The sequence below is a fragment of the Suricata suricatta genome, chromosome 5, assembly GCF_006229205.1.
Source record: "Suricata suricatta isolate VVHF042 chromosome 5, meerkat_22Aug2017_6uvM2_HiC, whole genome shotgun sequence".
Lineage (NCBI taxonomy): Eukaryota > Metazoa > Chordata > Mammalia > Carnivora > Herpestidae > Suricata > Suricata suricatta.
Genome location: NC_043704.1, coordinates 117,462,193 through 117,481,466, shown reverse-complemented (window position 1 = coordinate 117,481,466; position 19,274 = coordinate 117,462,193). Strand labels below are relative to the sequence as shown.

Sequence of the window (19,274 nt, the reverse complement as noted above, 5' to 3'; positions counted from 1 at the left end):
ATACAGGGCCTTAAGTGAGCAGCACTAAGTGCACCAGCTGCTATCAGTCAATATTTTGGCCACTAATAGTCGTTTAAGCTATTAGTCCAATTTAAATGACTATCATCATGGCTTAAGATATAAACCAGTTATAGATATAAATCCCTGAATTTTGAAATAATGAGAGCCACAGAATGTCATGAAACACAATTACCCATCGCTGTTTCTCATGAAGCAAAAATACGGTTATAATGCTGTCACTAATTTTTAAAAGCATCTTAGGCCCCTTAATGTCAAAAAAGAAGATATTTTTCATATAATAGATTATTTGTAGTTGGAGTATCAGAATGATCTCCAATGAACACAGAAATCAAAGCAAATACTACACATGATTTTTCTTGGCCTCTACAACCCTTCATAGGATATTTTAAGGTTAACAACTTGGAAATTACTTCTAACAAAAAGAGAGTAATTAAATGTTCTGTTTTTTAACTTTTACCCTCATTTTTCTTTAACTACTCATTTCCTAAGCCCCTGCTCCTTAGAATTTTTAAGTTGGATTCCTGATATACTGATAAAATGCATAAACATCTACTCTTTTTTCTAAAGGATATTTGACACATTTCAGCAGAATAACCAATAGAAAGGCAGAATGTCTTAGTAGAGACGAAGGCTGAATCCCAACTCGCAGTAAATTACATGACCCTCACCTAGCTAAGTTTTCTTTTCCTTGCCTATGAAATTAAGATGTTGGAATTATGAGCTCTAGGACTCCTTCCCAATTTGTGAATCTCAAATTCACTTACAGACACTGGGCACTTCATTCACTTGGCATTTCCTTTCCTCTATCTCATCTAAATGTGTTTATTAGAATGTCCAATCTTGTTCCTCTGTTGTAGTTTCAGACTATTATATCACTGACAGAAAGTCCCTAATAAACATTTCAGATATAATGATGAATAGGAACCAACCTTCTAGACATGTGTATGAATAAAAGCACATAGACCTTGCTATGAGTGACTGTTCAATTTTTGGAAAGTTACTTCACTGCTCTGAGATTTAATTTCTTCCTCTGTATAATGAAGGGGCTGGAGAAGATAACCTCTAAGATCCCCTTAAATTTCAACAATTATAATTCTATACCAACAAAAAAAACCCACTAAAATAAAAGTATTTTCATTTATTTATATAGTTTAAGATAACTCAAGGATACTCAAAATTCTAGTAAAGGAATAGTTATGCAAAAATATGTATGTTTTCATTACTTTTGTAATCATTTTACTTTGCACATTTTCAGAATTCACTTTCAATAACTTGCATATAAAAACTTCAGAGGAACAGAAATCAGACAACTTAATCCCACTCTTATAAACCACTTCTTCTTATAGCCTTAAGAATAGCAATTTAAAGAAACAGTATCTGAAATATTGTGCAATACACTAATACTTTATGACTTCAACCATAACTTGAAAGTATTTCATTATGTTTTTGAGAATTAAAGGCAATCTGGGACTTTTTCAGGCTCAAAAGTAAAAGTTACACTTATATGAGTACAATGTATGGTTGAAATTTAAAAAACCAGCAAAATTTTATCAAATATTTTACCAAAAAAAATGTATCCATCATGGATTAGTTGAAATCACAGTTTAATCATATTCACTGCTGTGAAGAAATCTTGTCTTCTAATAAAGGTTTAAAATTTAAAAATCTGTGTTGTTTTTGCAAAACCATATATAGTCCTTTAATTTAGTGCCAAGAAGTACATTGTTTCTGGCTTCTCAGATTACATCCCATACTCTCTTTGATTATTTATTACCCAAGTCAAGAGAAAGATCATGGTTCACTGTTGATGGAGAAGGGCCAATGACTGGTACCTAGGGCTTTATATTTGACAGAATCACTTCCTTTCTGTTTGACATTTTCTTCAACCTGATTGTGTTTTCCCTTCAAATGAGCATTTTGTTGTGCGCTTTAAGACCCCCAATACAAAGAAATTTAAGTCTGTGCTCTGAAAGGATCCTAAAATAAAATATACTGCTTAGCCTATAACTTTTAGTTCCTAGCTCAAGTATCTCACAATGGAATCCAGTTTAGGCATAGAATTTTTTATGGTCTCAAATCATAACTGTATATTGTTATCATCATGACATCACATAGTTAGCATATAAAATTGATCCTGTGCACTGAATTTCAGGGATATAAAAGGCTTCAAGATTTCCAAAATAAGGGAAGCAAAATATAAAAGTACATTTTTTGCTATGAATTATAGCAATGCTTCACTTGTTTTCATTGTGTTCAAAGTTCCCATCCATTATCAGGCTGAGATAAGAATGGTAAAGTGAGTTAGTTTTAAAACTACTGATGTCTTGCATTGCACTTTCAGAGACGAGAATACAGTATGGATAATCTCTGTCCCATTTTATTAAACTTTTCTGAAAGAAATGATGTGGTAAATTGCACAGAAAGAGGAACACTTTGGGAGTTTAAAATATTAAATGCTTTTCCAGATCTTCCCCCCAACACCCCCAAAAGGTACATAGCAAATAATATTAAAAATGACAATAATCATAAATTAGATAGTGTGAAATGAGGCTAAGAAATGAAAAGTATTACGTAAAGAAACTCCTGAATAAGAAAATAAAACAATGCCCATATAATTAAAATAGTTTTGGATACAGTTATTCTGACAGCAGGGATGGGCTATGTTTCTGCAAGTTTCCTTCTTGAAACTAGTTGACATAAGACCATTCACTCCGTTCAATTTTAAATAACGCTATTTCCAGAACTTTATAATGCTCATCAGTCCCTCCTTTGAAAGGCCAGCCACTCTTTGTGACTGCAGAGCCCAGACTTCCCAAAATCTAACATTACAAAAACAAACAGTTTGCTCGGTTTGACTCCCCACATGACAATGGACCCGCATCTGTCAACAGACTCGCATTACGTGCTGTGTGAGAACACGACAATGACATTTACTCTCGTGACAGGGCAAATTTCAGCAGCTCATCTGGAAAGAGATGAGCATTCATTATGCTGCAGCACCTTTCATCAAGCTAATGACATTTCAATCAGCACATTTTCTCCAGTTTCAATACTTTGCCATCTGAGCACAAGTCTCTAATTACACCAAAGCAACAAGTTTCACATCAATCCTACAATTTCTGCACTCACCATACACCATTGCTCCTCCGGTTTCATGCAAGAAGCGAAATCGATGATTTTTAAATAACCAGATTGTCAAAATGGTAAGGATGAGCAAAAAATTAAAGACAAGCAGCTCCACCGCTCCCTGATGTTGAAACTGATACTCATCTTTCTCTGACATAAACCTTTGCGGTCTCTCCATTCCCTGGTCTTCTCGCAATTCCTTAGATGAAAACCTGGATAAGGACTATTTTATCCAGATTTGCCTGAAACAATCTAGCTGCCTGAAGATTTCAGAATAAACACTGCCACTTAAGTTGCTACTTCATGAGCGTTCTGCCTTAGCTTAGTATTCAGATGGCTTCTCGTTACAACTTCCTGTTTCTCTCTTAAAGCAGCCCTGTCTCTTTTCAAACTCCAGAGTGTAGTTTCATCATGGACTCTTACTGTCTTTAAACGATCCATTCCACAAAATTATCTCTGATGTTGGACAAACCTGCAAGCAATAATTCTGAGATCTTGAGTCATGATTCTTATTGTTTCAAACAGGCTCCTTAAACTGAATAACTGGTGAACTGTAGATTAAGAATTAAACAGATCACCTTTCATCGGCAACATTTTCTAAGTTCAAAAAGCTAATTCCCGAATCATAACCTCACTCACAAGCCAGATTTCACCTCTGCAACCAAAGTCTACCAGTGTGATAGGGATTAACTGATGGCTCTAATTTGACCTAAGATGATTTCACGCGAATTTTCTTTTAAGTTGAGAACGAAGAAAGAATTTAATATATATATGACTCCTCTTCCCTCTCTATGGCTTTATATAACTGGTAAGCCACAAGCGCAGCACTTAAACTAATCAATTCTTTCCCTTTTACCAAAAATAAATGAAAGTAAAAGACACAAAGAAAATCCTGTTCCCATCTCTACAATTGTGCTGTTTGGATATATTAAATCAAAAAAGAAAAGACATTAAACACGTATCTTTGAAACCATATAGCCATCCTCAGTAATAACTACATACATGGATTTCTCTCTATAGAGCTTCTGTTCCAGATATCCAAGAACCACAGAATCTGCCACAGATCACAAACCTCTTCTGTCCTGTGGCAAAACAATATAGTTAGGTCACTGAGGAATAAATAGTCTGCCAACAGCAATGAAGACTCCAAAACTCACAAGGTTTAAACCAGAAAAGTGATAATTCTTCAGATCACCTTCCATTTGGCAGACTGGTTCTGTTTGAATTTATATTTGTAAGCTCTTTGAAAAAGTTCAAGACAATACTACTACCAGGGGCCCTGATGCTTTTTTAGCAACTGTTATGATTTGTTGGTCTTACTGGTCTTATAATGCAATTAAGTACATCCAAGGGTTCAGTGAATTTTTTCCCTCATTTCATGGGTTAAGTGAGTTTTTTCCTCATTTCATGGTACTATTGTAACTCAGGAGTATAAATCATTTAGCATGCCCATACTTGACAGAATTGGCATTCAATGTGTACAGTGTAAATGATTCCATGAGTAGGGGATGTCCAAATATATCCTCCAAAGCTCTTGTCACCAAAAGATAGAGGTCAAACATAATATATTAGGAGCCAACTAGCTTCTCAATAACAGTTTCACCCACAGGAAAGTCACTCAACCACTTACTGTAAAACTGCTGTTTCAGCTTCTTTGCCTTCTGCAACTTTTGAAGCTGATTTCCTCTCTGAGTTTAACTCAGCGGGGGGTATTTATGTGGGCTGCAGATGTTAACACGCTACACTTTTTGGCAGGCATATATGTGATGACTAATAATCGCACCGTTTTGAAATCTGTCAGCTAATGCTTGCGAGAATTTCATGAAGCCTTAGTTAGCAGGTTCTACCTTTACAATTTTGCAACCCCACAGGTTTAGTCTTGAGTTGTTAGATTTACAAGATAACCCGAATTCAAAGTCTGGCAATTCTCTATCCTTTTTTTCTCTTTTGATCATCATTTAATTACTTTGGTTTCCTTTTAATAATGGTAATCACTCCATCTGGGTAGAATAAACTTTCTTTGGTTGTCTTATTATGACATCCAATTGCATCCTATTACCCAATAACACAGTTCAATGAGAGGATTAAAGTCCCTGAAATATTATGATTGGCTAATACATTGTTTTTAAAAGTTCTAAATTTAATGTCAACATACTCAAATAAGTATATTTCACATTGAAAACTATATATATGGCTTCTCTAGAAAAAAAAACTTGGTAAGATCTGGCCCACAGGGCTCTTCTTCCCCATGTGCCCACAATCTGTTAGTGCCTGTTTGTCACAAATACCATTCATTCCATTTCACTCATTCGTGTTCCCTATGTGGCCCCTCATTTACTCCAGAAATGGAATATATTCACTGTTCCATTGTTCAGTCCTGATGCTGCTTAACATCAGGATGGAAAGCTGAGAAGAAAAGGGGACTCAGAAAACTTACCCAATTCTTTAAATCAGAAAAGTATTTCAATTTTTCCTATTTTATATTTTTTTCTCAGAATATTGTTTTATTTCTGTTGCACCAATAAAAGTACAAAAAAATGAAATAGGGAAACATATTACTGTGGCACCCACCATGGACAGGAAATATTTTAGGAAATTAAATATCATCTAATTTAATGTTCACAAAAACTCTTCTTTCTACAGCTGAGGGATTTAAGGCTCAAATAGAGTTGGTAACATATCCAAGGTTGCATAACTAGTAGACGTTGAATTTATGTCTGGGGTTTAATGGCCTTAAAATGGCATTTTTAGGGTGATTAGCTCATCTTGGCTTGTCAGGGACTTTCCTGGTTTTAGTACTAAAAGTCCTGTATCCCAAGAAACTCCACAGTCACAAGCAAACCAATCATCCTAACAGCCAAGGTTTCCCAAATGTGAAACTCCTCTTCTGTCAATAATAACTGTTTTTTCTGACATTCCTGAGAGAGAATTCACACAAAGAAGAATGTCAATTAAAAAATTAAGGCACTGTTTTATTAGCTGGTTACAATAACCCTTAGTGCTATGTTCTCTAATGAAGTTGGAATGGAACCCAAAATTTAGGCACAAGGCCCAAAGAAACATTCTTGATAGATCCTTAATCTCAATCTTAACATCTACTGGCCAATGAGTCAAAAGTTCTTGCTGCAAGATGCAACATGCTGATGAGAGGAGGTAAAGAGAAAAACAAGATGGCACAGCCCATTGCAGTGAGTATGCCCTGCTTAGCTTGCCTATTAGCACCATGGAAGGAAAGACGGAGAGAGGAGCCTCCGAGCCCTGGTAATCATGTATTGCATGGTAATCCCACCATTAGTGAATGTGACCAGTTAGAACACATAGACTGCATTTCAGAATCTAACCAATCATTTAAGATTTCCTTATTCTTGGAGAGGACAGTGGAGATTGTGGGCTCAGAGAATCAAGAAGGGAGATTTTCCTAGGTTGAGGAGAGATGCCAGGAGTTCCCTTTCCTAACTTCTCTCAACCCTGCCAACTTCTCTCTCAACCATTGGGTTTCACAGGAAATACTTAAGACAACCCATTGCTACATTCACTTGGCCTATCCCCCAATATTTATTCCTCTCTGAGACTGGTGAAGTGAGGCTATGTATTTTGCCCCCAAAATTTCTGAAATGGGCCAGGACAGGGCTGTAATTAAGTTTACTTTAGGAGCATACCATGTCCTCAACCAACAATTCATGCCCCACACCCATTCTATTGTCAAACTCATGATAAATCCATCCATTAAAGTAATGAAATAAGACCATTAGGCTGGGGTGGCTCTAATGCCTTGGTAGCCTATGCAAACAAACCAAATCTAAGCCACAGTCAATGCACTCAAATCCAAGAGTGAAATTAAGAACAGTCAGTTACAAACAGCCACCTAGATTTTCCCAAATAAGGCAATCATTTAATTGATACCCAATCAAATAATTTCCTAGGCTCACTTCCACATCTTCTCTATAAATATTTCTCTTTTAGCTCCTGTTGGTAGACTACTCTTAAACACTTTCAGTTTAGTGCTGCCCCAGTTTGAATGGATATATATACTCAAATAAACTTTTACAAATTTTACTGTGCCTCAGTTTATCTTTTAACACATCTCAGCTTCCCCTACCCTCCAAAAAAGTCACATTAACACAAAAATGTCCCTAGATTGAACAATATGTACCCTTCCAATTAACAGATTCTACAGAGAAATGAGAGTTCAAAAATTCCACAGAGAAGTTAAATTCTTTAATAAACACTTAGAAAATACTAACTTCCCCCCAGATTTACTATCAAATACCTGGTTTTTCTCTGTCTGCCTCTGCAGAGTCCTGGGTCTCTGGAACCCAGGGCCAAAAACCAAGAACATAGCCCTTAAGTCCAAGTTCTTTCCACTGTTCCTCCTTATGGTGGCAAGGTGAAATAAAGGTTACTGCAAACTAGTGAAATGAGAGAATTTGTATAATTTTTTGATAGGGGAAGATAGGATAAAATAGACAGGGAAGGAAAGGTTAGGGCCTGAGGTCTCTGGGTGGGGAAAAACACTTATTTGGAAACAGTGTTGGGAGCCTCTGACCACAGCAAACCCCCTCGGGCATAAGGTCCTTCTTAAGAATGTAACAGATACCACCTACTCCTCCTCAGGTTACCTTCAGAAATTTGACAATTAAAATACCTTACTAAAAAAAAGCAAACCATAAAATTTATGTTATAGGAGGGATAGTATGAACATAGTCTGACTCCTCACTCAATGGAATGGAGCCAATCAGGAATGGACAACCCAGCATCTAGAGTGATCCAGCCAGTAAGGGTAGAAACTGAGAAAGAATGAGGTGGAAGGAAAGAGGGTAGGGAACCTTATAAAACAAGGACCCTTGGCTATAGTCATGGGTATTCACCTTCGAATGCCCCCTCTCTGTAAAGAAAGCTTTCATACTACTCTTATTTTCTAATCTTATATTCTAATAAACTTTTGCCTGCTGCTCATTTTGTGTCCACCTCTTCATTTTTCAAAGTGGCAAGACAACAAATCCCCAGTATGTGTGTAAAAAATCCTGCAACGTTTCTATTAAACTCAAGTACAGAAACAGCTTGGCATAAATGAGGATCTCTTCTTTCTTCTGCCCTACAGGGTGTGTTCCTTCAGTGATCTGAAGTGGGAAAACTGGGATATAGACCTCACTGTTTTCCCAGGTGAGAATTTATCTATGGATTGTTTATCTTTGATGCTGAGGAGTACATAAAAAGGGTCCCCATCCAGGGGTAACCAGAAAGAAGGGGAATCCCCTTCCACTTGCACTGGATGCTACTTGCTGCACTTGCCCCAGCAAACATATACCAGATTCGACTTTTTATTTAGGCTCTTATTCACTGAAGAATCCCAAAGCTGTACAGAGTGGGAGAAAAGCAAATTTGGCACTATGCTTGTAATCTAGCCACATGAGCCCTATGCCATCAAAGGGCAATGGCTTCACAGCGAAAGCCTCAAGAGTGAGGACAGTTCCAGACAGATAGCCCTTGATTCCTAATTCAACCTCTTTTCTCCCTTTGTCTCCAGCTTTCTCTTGGCAGCACATCAGCCCTTTTCTTTTGTGGAGTGCACCGCTTCAAGGAATGATAAATGTTATATATCAAGTATATCTCAATTTGAAAGGGCTAAAAAAAAATAAAAGTTTTAGTCCATTGGTCCCCTCTTCTGTTTTGCACATATTGAAGAGTCAGGCATGAAATACTCATTGGCTTTTTCACTCATTGGCTTTTTATTGTCTCTGTCAGCTTTTCACAAGGTAAGGTAAATTCAAGCTGGTCACAGTGACTTCCCTTAACCTAGAAAGGAAGCTTCAAAGATGAAGGGAAGTATGAGCTCTGGAGCCAAGGACAGGGAGGACAAAATGGAAAACTACCACTCAAAGCTGCAGCTTATTTTAATAAAAATTTCCTGCAATCAAAGACCTGAGAAAAAAGCATTTATTTGATTTCCTATTAACTGTCCACATGATAAATTAACATTCTTCTTAGGATATAACTTCTATTCTATGTCTTAAGAACTAATAAGTCTGACCTCATTAACTAAAAGACACCTTGTGCCTTATCATTTCTGTTAAGTTATAAAATTTTTATATGAACTAACAAAGAAAGGCCCCATGCCCTTCACCTCTCCCTAATTTCTACTTTTTTTCCAGTGAGAGAAAGGGACAAAAAAGAAAAGAGAAGAGAAGGCAGAGTGTTCAATAAGGTGATACCGAATAATCTTAAAAATTTTTTTCTGAAATGAAGTATGTAAATGGCAAGCAGGTTTTGATAGAAATACTTCTATTGCCTCTTAAATCTATTAAAAATCCAGCCTTTGAGGCAGGCTTTGTAGGATGATGTCTCAATGTAGGTTCCCTCAAAAGCAGAGCCTTAGACAAAGACTCAAGTGCAGATAGTTTATCTAGATGATCCCAGGAATCACAAGTGAGGAAGTTTGCATAAAGACCAGGAAATACCATTATTCAGAAATAAAATTATAAGCCTCATTGGAGCCATTCTCCATTTCATCCATATCTTTACAGGGGTTTCATCTATATCTTTACAGGGTCTGTATACTTTGAAACTTTAATAATTTATAGGTAGGCTGAAAACATTCCTTAAACAGCACCTAAGATTAATTTTATTTATTCTTGAGGCAACTAAATTACATAATAAATTCCATGACAAACAACATGGGCCTCTTAGATATGAAAGGAAATCATGCCCTATGGCCAGCAGAGTCCCATATCACCTGTGGAGAAGATATTCTATATGCTTTGAAATGTCATTTCATGATGGTTATGTCATATCTAAAGTTTATGCTTTAAATTAAAAGTTTAAAACTACCCTGGAACTCTTTGAAGAGTTATACTATGTAACCTGGTGTATGTACATACAAACATACATTACATTGTATACATTACATACGTTACATACAACCCCAAGATCTTACTCCATATAAAGTTTAAATTAACAGTAGGTGGTTAAATATTCATTGTAATCTGGCCTAGCAAGTTTTAAGGGATGTCATAAGACAGTGTGATTTTAGTTCTGTAAAAATGTACTACAATACTGTGGAAAAAAACAACAAATTCACAAAGCAAGAGAAAGCTTTTCAATGGTATGTTTTGGTTCTCATTGCATTAGATACTAAATCCAAGAATGCTTCTTCATTACCTCGACTAAGTATGGATATGAAATAACAATTATATCATTCAGTTAGAAGATATAAGTAAGTAATCCATTCTCATTTCTAAGCTCTAGTTGAATGTATGTGCCTGCTCCCCCAGTTTATATGTTGACACCTAATCCTTAATGTGTTAATGTTTGGAAGTGGGTCCTTTAGGGGTAGAGACTAGTGCTCTTATAAAAAGGACCCCAGAGAATCCCCTTGTCCCTTCTATTATGTGAGGCACAGCTAGAATATAACTATCTATGAACCAGGAAGTGGATTCTCAACAGCCCCCAAATCTGCTAGCACCTTGATTCTGGGCTCCCTAACCTCTAAAACTGTGAGAAACAGATGTTGTATAAGCCACTTAGATTATGGTATTTTGTATATAACAGCCCAGATAGACTTAGATGCTAGGAAGGGGAAAGAATCATTTCTCAAAATATTATCAGGACCTATAAATCTCAATTAAAGCTGTAACAGAGAACATTGTATTAGAGCAGCTGTCAGAAAGGCTCTTCAAGTTTCTCAGTTTCCTTAACAAAAATTTTTGAAAAGATAGACAATTATGAATTTTACTCACTCTTTGTATTCTCTCTACAAAAATAGCTTTTCTCCAGCACATTTGGGCTCCACAGTTGAGGGACTATAAACAATATACAGTTTGTAAATGTTAAATAAAGAATCTTTTTTTAAAAAACAAAAATGTCTTTCTATCTCTACTTTGAGTTTACTTAAACCTTGTCTGTTAATGCACTATATCTTGAGAAGTGTTAAATTTAGAAACAGCTGAATCAATTGGTTGTCAGCAATTCAAGATTGAAACAGTGCTGAATTCCACCAAAACTTACTCGTACAGCTAATTTATATCCATGTGAAAAATGGAATTGTTCTATTAGGATTTAGCAGCTTAACCTCAGTTCCTCCCTTACACTATCTAAACAAAAGGAGACTATAAACAAAACAAAAACTGAGCAACAACAAAGTCACACCCAAAGTATAAGGCTTTTGGTGAACTATGTTTGAGAATCTGGCAGACCAGAGGCCTCCCACCTCACCCAAAATCTACACCGGAATTGAGGAGAACACATTCAGAGATGCACCTCCTGAGGTAAGACAGATCTGAAGGGCAGACTCCACACGCATGCACTTAGCCTGTTTAAGAAGGGAGGTCTCCCACAGAGACACAGCAGAAAAAAGAAAAAAAGGAATGTAGAATGTTAGGGCTCTACGCACTCCTCAACTTTCGGGGCTCACTTCGACCACAATGATCAAAGAATGAGAGAAAAGTTTGAACCTTCTCTGGTCCCAGGCACCAGACACTCATCTCCGGTAAAGTGTGGCCTAACTGATCTAAGAGTGGGATTACCCACTGAGCATTCCCGTTCCAACGGATCAGGAGAGAGGCAGAAGCTCCCCCATGGTACCTCCGAAAGGCTGGATGCATAGGTAGAAGTTTCCTCCTGCAGAGACCACTGTAAAATGTGGGGGTAGTAACAGAAGGATGGCCCATTAAGTCTCCTCAGGCATTTGTGCTTTAAACCTGCGGGATTTAACTGTCAAGCCTATCAGGCTGTCAGGCTGACCCACTCCAGGAAGGAAAACAGCACTGTGTCTAAGCAGTCTTCCTCTGTATTCAAGAGGATGCTTCTTTTGACTCCTCCTGGGACCAGTGTGTTGAGTGGTCTAACTGTTGCCCCCAAAACCTGTGAGAAGGGATATGAGTTTATAAATTTTCCTTAAGTCCGCCTCGTGCCAAAGGATGAAAAGTTACTCCTTCCTATTCAATTTTTTCTGTGTGTAAGTTGTGTTGATCTATATTGTGCAACCAGTTTTTTATGAAGTAAACAAGCTCCATGTGCCAGCATAAAATATTCAAAAAAATCGACCATAAAACAACAAAAATCCCAAATTTGAACACTGATTATTTGATTATTAAGTTGTATGAGAAAGCACTACAATTTTAAATCAAATTCCCCTTCCCCTTGTAAACTAAATTTCAGTTTTTTCCCATATACTTTCTTATTTTTTTGGATTGGACTCATTCTAATGGGGCCAGATTTCCTTCAGCAGCCATCTCTGAAGCACTCAGACAACTATAGCTTCTTCAGCAACTACAAAGTTGAATTAATCCAGTCACAAATATTCATTCTGGTGTGCCAAAGTATAGGACACCTGAGAATCACAGCACCAGACTTACTCTAATAAGTTAAGAAAACACAAGCAAGTAATTCCTATGCCACTTAGAGCATCATCTCAATCAAAATTATCTGTCCCCATTTTTGTAATTAGTACAACCCAGGTGTATATTCTTGTCATCCTTCATGGAACACTGCTGAGAGTTTTACCATTGAGAAAGGCAGGCATGTGAAGAAAACACAAAGCTAAAGTAAAATATTTTGGTATCCGGCTGACCAACACAGATGTCAATCTGGGCATCTGGTCCAGAGGCCATTACCAGTGAATTTAAAGCCACAGGGAGGAAGTGCCTCCCTGGCATACTATTTCCTACACTAAAGGGGAAATTCACTTGGATATACTGTACTCTCTCACTGTTAGAGAGTAACATTCAAAATACTTCTTCTTTTTTGTTGTTGTTTATCTATTTGGAGAAATAGGGTGAGAGTGGAGGAGGGGTAGAGAGAGAGGGAGAAAGAGAATTCCAAACTGTCAGAATCTGCACTGACAGTGCAGAGCCTGAGGTGGGGCTCCAACTCACAAACCATGAATCACGACCTGAGCCAAAATCAAGAGTTGGATGCTTAACCCACTGAGCCACCCAGGTGCCTCAATACTATCTTCTTTTAAAACTATAAAATGGGTGTGCCTGGGTGGCTCAGTGGGTTAAGCGTCCAGCTTAGGCTCAGGTCGCGATCTCACAGTTTGTGGGTTTGAGCCCCGCGTCGGGCTCTGTGCTGACAACTAGCTCAGAGCCTGGAGCCTGCTTCAGATTCTGTGTCTCCCTCTTTCTCTGACCCTCCCCTGCTCGCACTGTCTCTCAAAAATAAATAAAAAATAATAAAAAAATAAAAATAAATAAATAAATAAAACTATAAAATGTGCAGTGGTAACGCCTCTAGTCCAGTTCTTCAGTTTTACCTAAGGCTTTATGGTCTCCCTGTGTTTGTCCTGCATGTTGAAAACCTCTTATTTATTAATGAACTGATAAACATCTAGACCTTTAATATGCTCCACTATAAAATCATGTGAGGTAATAGTTAAAACAAGAATTGCAACAATTTTATGGTTTGTTGGGGCTTCATGATGGTAATAGTATTTTATTGTCTCTACTTTGATGTGAGCTGAAAATCTCCATAATACATTTTTTTTCAAATAAATTTTTATTTCTCTCTTGATTGCTGCATTATGCTTTTTTTTTTCATGTGCTTTTCCCCAAAACCTTGCCTTTCCTTGGCTTTTGGACTTTCCAATCCTTGAATACAGTTTCCCCCTATAATCAGTGATATAATGATTCCTTCAGATACACCTTTTCTTGCAGCAGTTTGATAATCCCCTAATGTTCCATTCCCTTCTGTTCTTCCATGAATCCTACAAGATCAGCAGAACCCTGCATTTTTTTTCCTCCTGGGTAGCACTGATAGCTGGACTAGAACTCCTGACCTCTTCTTCTTTAAAGACAAGACAGTTGTTCTAGGGTCCCTCAGATGAAATTAATGAGTTCTGGATCAATTAAATGTGTTCACTCTGGGAAAATATCCAGTCACCTTCTTCATCCTAAATTGGATAATTCTACCTGTAAGTTACCTTCCATCTGCCCAACAGCTAACCCTGGCCCGTGAATTATCTATCTCTTTTGAATTACTGGATTACTTTTAGAGTGACTTATCTTCCCTAAACCCTTGTTCAGAGTCCTAACCCTATGAATTTCCTGGACATCTTCTCCCAAACCATGGCCATATGAGCTTCGCCACCTAAAGTGATGGTGTCACTTATCAAACAATGTTTAATGAATTCTCTGCTAATCTTCCAGCCCTTTTATCAAATATTGTCCAATTATTTTTCTGGAAACACCAGTGCAAAATTAAAAAAAAATTATATATATGTATGCACATACATGATATGAAAGGGCTATTACGAATATTTTTAAAGAGAGATTTGGAGAGTAGTTTTAGGTTTACAAAAAAATAAAGAGAAAGATACAGAAATTTCCCTCATATCCTTTGGCCACACATGTGTGCCTTCCCATTACCAAAATCATTCATAATAATGGCACATTATTTAACCAAGAACAAACTCACATGGATATATCATAAGTGCCCAAAGTCCATAAAGCTGTACATTCTACACGTTTATAAAAATGTATAATGACATATGCCCATTATTATATCATACAGAATATTTTCATTGCCCTAAGAAAACTTCTGTGCTCTACAAATTTATCTCCCCACCCTCTCCACCTGCCCCTGGCAACCTGATCTTTTCATCTTCATAGTTTTGCTTTTACCGGAATGTCATATAGTTGGAATCATATAGTAATACAACCTTTTCATATTATTTTCTTTCCCTTAGTAACATGTATTTAATGTTTTTCCTTGTGTTCTCTATCTGGGCTTTCACTAGGGGAGTTAACCCAGTTAGCTCTCTCCATCTTACTTATTTTATTTGTTCTCTTGAGCTCCCCAAAGTCCTTGATTAACAACTAAAATATTTCCCTTTTTGCTAGTCCCATCTTTTTTCAAGAATTCAATCTTATTTCACCTCTGTTTCAATACCTATGCTTTCATTTTACTCTCAGTTCTCCTTATTGATGCTCTGATTGCAAGATCAAACCTCTTTTCAGAGGGTTTTCTGTCCTTGATATGTCACTAAACAAACCAAATTCCTAATGACAGAGTGTTCTGGGTAAAGATCTTAAAACTGTTCCTCTTTAGCCTTTGGTTCATAATAGGAATGGTTTTGTTTTGCCCTCTACTTCCACTTAAAAATGTGACATAGCCACTATAGGTCAATATTCATCTTTCTTCTACCACCCTTATGTGGTTAAAACTATAGTTTCTGAAATCTACACCCATAAGCAGAATTCTAAACATACACAATTCAGAGCCAATTTATGCCTGGAGGTAGAGGTGGGGGTATTTCCAGAATCCTCTGCAGTAGCCTCTTGAGCCCTAGAAATTATTTGTCTCTTGATATAGTTTAAAACAAAGTAAAGAAGTCAGAATTTGGAACAACTGCTCTAGAGTTGCTACTGAGGCCTGATTCTGACAAACTAGAGGATGGAATGAACACAGTAGTGCCCAGTGCCCCAGGGGAAGCCTAACTTACAGACCTTGCTGAGAAGCACTATGTGGGGGAAAAAATGCCATGAAAATAATAATCATTCTTTACACAAATGTCTAAAAAGGCCTTGAGTAGTGAAGATCATCTGCTTTGAGGGGGAACTCCCTAACTGGAACCCTGCTTCTGAGTATCCTTGTGCCTGACATACCAGCTATGAATGTGCCTGTAAGCCACTATGAGCTGCCCAGGCCTAAGCGAGCCACCAACTCCTACCTTAAGATTCTCAGTCTCCGTAGATTTCCTTATACTGACCAAGTGCCCATCTTGCATATATACTTGTTTCCCAGTCCATATTTTTGAGGTATTTTAGGCTAAAATTTTCTCCTGCTTGCCTCCATGGTGCTGACTGATAAAGTAAATACTTAAAAATACAGAGAGCCAACTGTATTAATGGCTTAGCAGTGCATCTACTAAAGCATATTGGAGAATAGAGCTTGGATCTGAAATTTTTTAGAACTAGAATCTTCACATTCACAATAGGGCTGTGTCCAGGTTGCAGACAAGACTGTGGGTCTACTTACCGAGCCAGCTTGAAGGACACGCTTACATTGGGCACTGTCTCAAATAGGTACTGCTGCCTGTAGTAGGACAGGACCCCAGTGGGTTTACTGCATTGCCATAGAAGTGGAGGTGAGCTTGTTTGCACCTGAGAACTCAGGGGGTCACAGAAAGAGAGAAAAGTGGTCTCTTCCTCTGTTACAAGCATAATCCTCCAGCATTCAATATGGCTTAATAAGTATCACTCTGCCTGAAGAGGATGTGAGGAGAGGCACAAGACTCTTGACCAGGACTATTCCAGAAGGACAGAAAAGTTGGTGAATGTGTCTTTCCTTCTGGGCCAAGATGGAATCATGTGAAGGAGAGAAGTTTTCCACCAAAACTCTTTTAAGTTTTAGTTTTTAAAACTGAAGAGACCTCACTGGGGAGGCCAAACCTTCAAACGAGTGATTTAATCAGAGAAAGTCACAAATTCAGAAGCTTTCCCTACAAAACATCACAGAACTCTTTGATTTTAGTATTCATATAATAATGTAATTGATAACCTTGTATAGTAATGCTTCTAACAAAGTTTTTCTAAACTCTAAAAATTCCATCCTTGAAATACAACCTTGAATTTCAGTATCTCTGAAGTATTTCACACAGCAAGGAACACTCTATTATTGGTAAAATACTGTGGTTCTCAAAGCAAGTCTGGACCAGCAGCATTAGCATCACCTGGAAACTTGCTAGAAATGCAGATTCTTCCACCTCAGCTCACTGCATATGACACCCTGGTGGGGTGAACCCTAGAAATCTGTTTTTAACAAACTCTCCAGATGATTCCAATGGCTCACGAACATTTGAGAACTACTGGTCCAAGACATGCCTTTATAGATAGATGCACTGGTCAAACAATAAATGACTGATGTCAAAAAGTGAAAGGATCCAATACACAAATGAAAAAGTGCTCAGGTCAGGTTTAAAAATACAGACTGAGAGATGATGCCTGAGTGGCTCAGTTGGTTAAGCTTCTGAGTCTTGGTTTCAGCTCTGATCATGCTCTCGTGGTTCATGGGTTCGAGCTCTGCCTTGGGCTCTGCACTGACAGTGTGGAGCCTGCTTGGGATTCTCTCTCCCTCTCTCTCTCTCTCTCTGCCCCTTCCCTGCTCTCATGTCTCTGTCTCTCTCAAAATAAACTTCATTAAAAAAATAAAGTTTGAAATAACTATTGTATAAAATCACACATAAATAATACCATACATGTAAAACCCCAAGGTGATACCACTTAACCCACTCACAGATAAACTGAATGCCAATATATTGTTCTTTAAGTAACAGTTGTATGTGGCCAGTGCTATAATTTTTTCCTTTTCTTTTTCAAGGGTACAGGAAGACAGTAAACATCCTGCTCATTCTCCCAGGCATTGCATCACTTCCATTCCCAAGGGGTCAGCATCAGCTCCTGTCTGCAGTGTCCCTCAGGCATGGCCTCCCCATTTATCTGATTCCCCATCCCTGTCATACACTTTGCTTCATGAAAAGGTATATTGTTGTTTTGAAATAATATTCGATGTGGTTCTGCCTACATTGCCACTAAAAGTATTGACACAGGAGACATAAAGATGATTATTAACCAAACATCTAGCATAACAAATAGTGTTTTCACATCCTTTGTCCTTTCTTTTCTCCTATCTCCCTAACTCCTCTACTCTAAGGAAGCTCCTCCAAATAAAATGTCCCCTTCCTTTTATGCATCGGGTGCTAGTTCCACACTGCAGTCCCAGCGGTCTAGTGACATCTTTGTGATTCCATGTTTGTCCCATCATGCTTTCTTTTCTTTCTTCCATTTATATTCTCTCATTTTCTTCCTTCTTTTGCATTCTCCTTACTTTCTCTCTAATTTCCCCTTATTCCTTCTCTATTCCCCTGCCTTCTCTCCCTCACCCTCTTTCATCTTATTTCTCCTTTCAGCCCAACTTAGGAGAGGCTGAACCAACTAGGAGGCAGATGGGAAACAAGCAAGATACATTGGGACACTTGGTGCCCTGAGGATGAAGGGTCACTTGTGCTAGGTGCCCCTGGCCATAATAATATCTAGAAATGAGGACTGGCCTGGCATTTACATTCTGTGCAAATCCCCCCGCCACTGGAGTTCACCTCCATTTAATTATTCCAGTTTCAAGCACTTGGTTTCTTTGGTCTCAGTTTCCTACCTCTCTCCCCCAATCCAACTCCACTAAATATTGGGAATATCTGTTATATAAAATAGGCATGATTGTAACCTTACTACCCTGTTCTTATTAGTATAAAACTACTGCAGAAGAGGTAGTTAACAAACAAAATGTATATATGCCACAGTCTTAAATCACAAGGTAACAGAGATTTAAATATGAGAACATTTAAAAAATGAGAATTTATAGAATTCTCATTCTAAGGTGTGTAATATTCCTATAAATTCCTAAGTTTTAACAAGAAATCCAGAGGGCATGTTGGAGTCCTACTAGTCTGGCTTTCTGGAAAGCACATTTCTTGACAACCATTTGCTCCTTCCTGTGACAGCAATAATTGCTCAATAATTTTTGATAATTTTCTTCCATTAACAGTGGATTTCTATTCAGGAACACCTCTGATTTCTTGCTGACCACCACCCTCTACATCTCTCAAATTCAGCTGTCCCCTCTCTTACCTCCTCTATGTCCAGTAACTACCACTGTCCTTAAGGATGGCAGAACTGAACCAATGTGTGCTCTTTGTCACCTCTCAACAATCTGCTCTTTAGTATTTGATATAAGTCCTGCAAGAGGCTTATTAATGAGTTGAGAAAACAGATCTAAATAATGATCACTTAAACTCACAAAGTGCAGAGAGGCAGCAGTGCTATCCTGGAAGTCAAATCCACCTTCACTGCCACACTACCCAGACTGGAAGTTCAGACAACTTTTACAGTATTTGTCTTATGTGCCCATTTCTTAGTTTTGCCACTGTTTGGATTTTTACAGACAGTCATACTAGTTAACATTATTGTTACCATAGGAATTCATACAATCAGCTCAATCACCCAATAAAATAGGTACTATCATTATTCTCATTTACAACAAGAGGAAATTAAATGCAGAGAGGCACTTGCTCAAAGTCCTACAGCGAGGGAGTAGTACAGCCGGGACAGGACATCCCTTTATAGTTCATCTCTGGA

General features: G+C 37.8%; 1 protein-coding gene across 1 annotated transcript in view; it reads right to left on the bottom strand.

Moving 5' to 3' along the window:
* The window catches only part of SLC9A9 (solute carrier family 9 member A9), a 534,926-nt gene extending 531,443 nt beyond the window's left edge, over positions 1-3,483 (bottom strand). The window contains exon 1 of the mRNA XM_029940098.1: positions 3,151-3,483. Coding sequence (XP_029795958.1) covers positions 3,151-3,325 — 175 coding nt within the window. The 5' untranslated portion in view covers positions 3,326-3,483. The remainder of the gene's footprint in view (positions 1-3,150) is intronic.
* Between the last annotated feature and the right edge of the window lie 15,791 nt (positions 3,484-19,274).